This window comes from Pogoniulus pusillus, chromosome 25 (assembly GCF_015220805.1).
Source record: "Pogoniulus pusillus isolate bPogPus1 chromosome 25, bPogPus1.pri, whole genome shotgun sequence".
NCBI classification, from domain to species: Eukaryota; Metazoa; Chordata; class Aves; order Piciformes; family Lybiidae; genus Pogoniulus; species Pogoniulus pusillus.
This window is the reverse complement of record NC_087288.1, coordinates 15834776-15839514: the sequence shown is the minus strand read 5'-3', so window position 1 is coordinate 15839514 and position 4739 is coordinate 15834776. Positions and strand designations below refer to the sequence as shown.

Below are 4739 nucleotides of genomic sequence, written 5' to 3'. Positions count from 1 at the left end.
ACAAGCGTAATTAGGAACTTTCTCCCCTGGGGCACAATTCTGCCTGATCAAATCCGCTCCTTCTCACCGCCTTCTCCATTAGAAAAGGAAACTGGGGGGGGGGGGAATAATTAAAAACAAACAAAAAACCAAAAAAACAAACAACTTATGTTGCCCCAAGAGGTTCTTTGAAGGTGAGGAGGAAGGACAGTAGCTGCCTTTAAACGGGAAAACGGCGTTGGAACATCCTCAGCAGCCCTTCTCCCCTGATCAACAGACTGACATGGTTACAAACCATAGCAAACCTTTTATTTACAGAAGATATAGATATATATATTTATATATTTATATATTTCGTCAGTGCAGTATTTGTTGGCCGGATTATTCGAAGCAACAAGTTGCAACCGATGAGGAACGCTGGCAAAATACTTCACATTGTAAATCGTTTGGAGAGGGATGGGTTGGGCAGAGAGATTTTGGAGCGTGTTCTTCGGAGCTGGATTTTCCTGGAGAGGACAAGGGACGGGAGACGGAGAACGATTTTTTAAAATTAAAATAAAATAAAATAAAAAGGAGGAGGGTAAAAAAGGAGACATCCAGCTGTCCTTCCAGCAGCCTGGAGGAAAAGGCAGCCGCCTCACGTCCAGCCGTCTAGGGGTCGAAGCTCTCTTCTCCGCCTGCATCCTCAGCACCTCACCCCGGGCCGGGTCAGGCTTTGGACGCAGGCAGGAGCAGGCCGATGCCGAGCTCCCGCGGCGGAAGAAGGCAGATAAATTATGGCGCAGGTCCTGGCCGCCGGGGCCGCCCCGTCTATAGGCCACTTCGCGGCTCGGGACTGGTTGCGGCGGCGGGTGGAGGGGGAGAAGGGAGGCCGGTGCTACCGGAGGATTTGCAGAGCTCGGCGGCGGGCAGGCTCCGCTCGGCGCCCTCAGTCCGTTCCGTGTCGCTGGGGGCCATGTCGAGGGAGTCGGCGTCGCTGCTGTCGCTGTCGCCCTCGGAGCGGCTGGGGCTGCGCTCGGGCTCGCTGGTACCGGCAGGAGGACCGGCAGCTCTCTGGGCCGTCTGCTCCGGCTCTGGTTCTGGCGGCGGCTCCTTGTCCTTCTGGGCCTGAGCTTCCTTGGAGTGCCGCCACTTCATCCGCCGGTTCTGGAACCACACCTTCACCTGCGGCCGCACCGCCCTTAGACGGGCGGCACGGCCCCGACCGCGCACCACCAACCGCGCAACGCAGCGCCCGTCCCTCTCACCTTCCACCATCAGGCATGGGCAGAGAGAGGAGATACGGGTGCGCCGTCCTCACTACCCTCTGCCTAGACGATTAACGCCACTAAGATGGCTCTATTTTTATCCCTCCCCCCACCTCCTTCTAGTTCACATGTTTAAATATAAACCGGCCTCCACTCCCTGTTTGGTTTTGGGTTGGTTTTTGTTGGTTATTTCTTTTTTCTGTTTGTTTGTTAGGTTTTTTCCTCTTTGTCTTTCTACTTCTTCCAGGAAACCAAATCTTGCCCAAGAAACCACAGCATTATTCAATTCTGTGTGCTGCGGGCCTTCAGTAGTGGAATCATTACACAGGGGTGTTTAATGATTCCGTTTGAAGCACAGTTTTCACTTCCTCAGAACTAAAGATTTCAAAAAGCAGGGAGAGATTTTTTGGGGGAGGAGGGGGGACATTAAAAATAGTGTGCTTGTTTCTACTTCCTTTGACCTACACTGCCTCTTCAACAAGGCGCAAACTGTCCCGGCGCTGCTCCCCTCTACCCTCTCCCTGCTCCGCAATGCCATAACAAAGTCAAAAACTCCGCGTCGAACCATGAAATAGGAGGGCACGGGAGATGAAGGGGGCAAGGTCCAACTCCTTAACCAGCCCTACCAAAGATTAAGGAAGGGAAAACGCTTTGCAACATCCCCACCACCCCCCCCCCGATATCCCTCTAAAATGCAGTAAGATTTGAAATAAACCCGAAGTCGTTCTTACTTGAGCATCTGTCAGCCCCAGCATTGCCGCCAGTTGCTTTCTGTCCGGTTTGGTGACATATTTCTGGATTTCGAACCGTTTTTCTAAACCTTTCCTCTGCAAGTTGGAAAAAACAGCCCTGGACCAGGAACGTTTCCTCTTGTACGTCTGAGGCAGTGTGTCCTTGGTTAAAACTGCATATGGACCTGAGAGGGAGAAAAACGGAGGGACAGAAAGGGAGACGATATTATTAATATTGATGCCTGAAAGGCAGCCTCAAATCGATCAAAATAACATCTGGACTGTGGTGTGCGGGAAAGGCTCGGGCTAGTGTGGCCTGGGTACGGGGTCCTGTCAGTGTCTGTTCCCTCAGTCAAAGATTTGAACCCGAATTTCTTTTTCTCCCCCATCTCCACCCCTTCTGTCTCGGCCCAGGTATTATTTTGGTACTGGATGGGATGAAACTTTGGTTCAGGCCCTAGCCGATTCTTTCTCCCCCCACGCAGCCCGGCTTTCGCCCAAAATCTGAGCCTCGCTAGAAAACAACGCCTTTCATGGCCTTCCAAAAGTGCCTGATGAATCCCTCCGGGAGGAGAGCATCTGGGCCGGGGGTTGGGGGCTGCTCCAGGGTGGAGGGCCCTGCGCCACGGGAGGGTCGACGAGGGACGAGATGTACCTGGAAAAGTGTCTTGAAACTGGTGCTGAACTGAGCTCCTTGGGTTTGTGTTTAAGGGACCCAGAATAGCAGAGGCCTCGTTAATGGGGTCTAGAGACGCGAAGAACTGGCCGGCGGAAGGCTGCAAGTTGGGGAGATGAACCCCAGTTTGGCGGCTGGTAGTTAATAAGGAGGTCAGATCTGCGAGCACAGGAACAAGGAGAGCTCTGTTACATCGCGGTCGAAACCGACACCCCGGCACGCTCCGGGCGACGGGGCCGGGCCAGGCGGAGCAAGTCCCCGGCCGGAGTGGGCTAGGCTGATCGGGGGGATCGGGCGGCCGCCTCCTCGCCGCAGGGGCTCTCTTCGGCAAAGGCGGCCGTGCCCCGACAACCAGGCATCCTGGGGGACATCCCTGCCTTGGTCAGGACACTTACACACCGCGGGGGCAGAGAGATTGCAACGAAAGCCTTTACAACGGACTCTGCCCTCGCACCCCCAGGGCGCGGAGACTATTCTGCTGTCTATTTTTACGCTATTGCTATTTTTCCCAGCCCGGTGGCACGGGCTGATGCCATGCACGGAGACGGAGGTGGGGTAGGGAGGGATATTTTAGTGAGGGCTATTAGGAACTCAGGTTTATAACGCTTTGGATTTTTAATAACTCTTTTCTTGGCTAGACTGAAACGCTTTCAAAACGCTAGAAATCGCGATATTGTCTAGAAATCCTGATAGAACAAACGAAAAAGCCCCACGAAAGCTAGAGCGGAAAGCAGACAAGCCCATTTCTCTACCTCTCAGTGTGTTGCCTTCCTTGACTTTGGGGTCAAACTCCGCCGATAAAATGCGGTCGATGCCGAATTTCAGGTCCTTGCTGGCGGGAGCCGGAGCAGAGCCGTGCGTGTGGCCGCCGGGCAGCCGGGCTGGGGCCGGGCCGCCTCCGCCGCCCGCTGCCGCCGCCGCCGCGGGAGACCGGTGCTGCGTGGGGCGGTGGTGGTGGGAGTGGTAGGCGGCGGAGAGCGGCGAGAGGCGCGGCGGAAAGGCGGTGGAAGGGGCGTCTGGGGCCACGACGGGCGTGGGCCGAAGCGGAGAGGCGGTGGCGTGGAAGGGAGCGCCGTGGTGGACGGCTCCCAGCGCTGCCGGTATGCCGGTACTGGGAGCTCCGGACAGGCTGTCTGTGGGTCCTCCTGCCGCCTCAGCGCCGGCGTGGAGGATGTCGGCGATGCAGAAAGAAGGTTTCTTCGCCGCCGAGGCGTCCAGTGGGAAGCATCCTCCGGCTGCCGGCCCCGATGCTGAGCAGTAAGCCGCTGACCACAAGCTGAAGTTGGAGGCGTAGAACGGAGCCAGCCCGGCCGTGTACATCCTGCCCGGGGAAAGAGACGTGCTGCTGTCGCAGCTCAGCTCCCGGGTACGCACCACGGAGCTTCCCGCTGCCCCAGGAGCATGGGGAGGGATGGCGAAGAGAGAGGCAGCTGAGGGGGCAAAGGGAGGGAAAAAAAAAAAAACAACCACCAAAAATTTTTAAAATTTTTTTAAAAAAGAAAAAAAAAAAAGAAAGAAAGAAAAAAAGTCCCTCAACCTACGGCAGGACGGAGAGCGAGCGAGCGGCGTCGGAGCGGAGTGGCGCAAACAAAACAAACCCAAACCAAACCCCCTTGCCTTGCGCTGGGGAAGACAAAAAAAAAAAAAGAAGAGGGAAAAAAAAAAAAAGAAAGGAGATGTCCACCCCTCCCCAAAACTTTCTCCGGCAGAGACACTCCCGGGCTTCGGAGCAGGCGTCGTTCCCTCCCCGCGCCCAATCCGCGATCTGCAGGGCCGGGCAGCACCGCCCGCCGACACGCCCATGCAGGGCCGGGTCGCGGATGGGGGCCACCGCGGAACTGCGCGCTGGCGACGCGGTGGCACTTACCCGCGACCGGATCCTGTCCAGTTTACCATGCAAGGTACCCACCCCCTCCCCCTCTCCGCATCTTCTTAAATTCCGCCCTCGAGTTTGCCCCAATTCCCGACTCAAAAAGCGGCGCAAGGGCGCTACGCTTGCTGTAGCGACTTCCAAACGTTTGAAAAGAAACCGCGCAGGGAAATTCTTGGCTATTAAAGGCAGATCCGTCCTCTTGGAAATGATTCCCAAGGAAATGTGTTTCCTTC

The 4739-nt window shown here is 56.0% G+C and overlaps 1 protein-coding gene across 2 annotated transcripts; it reads right to left on the bottom strand.

Annotated features, from left to right (window-relative positions):
- Nucleotides 1-266: 266 nt before the first annotated feature.
- On the bottom strand, nt 267-4086 carry HLX (H2.0 like homeobox). 2 transcript variants are annotated; one of them, XM_064164068.1, is made up of 4 exons: nt 3386-4086; nt 2613-2792; nt 1958-2142; nt 267-1143 (listed from the first exon to the last, which is right to left on the bottom strand). In XM_064164068.1, the coding sequence occupies exons 1-4, from the start codon at nt 3951-3953 to the stop codon at nt 790-792; spliced, it is 1287 nt and encodes a 428-aa protein (XP_064020138.1). In that variant the 5' UTR covers nt 3954-4086; the 3' UTR covers nt 267-789. The 2 variants fall into 2 exon arrangements, with proteins under 2 accessions (XP_064020138.1, XP_064020139.1); XM_064164069.1 differs by lacking the exon at nt 2613-2792.
- Nucleotides 4087-4739: the final 653 nt, after the last annotated feature.

Bases quoted from the DNA above. Each gene is read 5' to 3' on its own strand.
- HLX (XM_064164068.1), bottom strand. From the start codon at position 3,953: ATGTACACGGCCGGGCTGGCTCCGTTCTACGCCTCCAACTTCAGCTTG. The intron at 2,793-3,385 runs GTAGAGAAATGG...CTGTGCTCGCAG, and splicing joins GGAAGGCAACACACTGAGAG to ATCTGACCTCCTTATTAACT. The intron at 2,143-2,612 runs GTACATCTCGTC...TCTCCCTCTCAG, and splicing joins GTTTCAAGACACTTTTCCAG to GTCCATATGCAGTTTTAACC.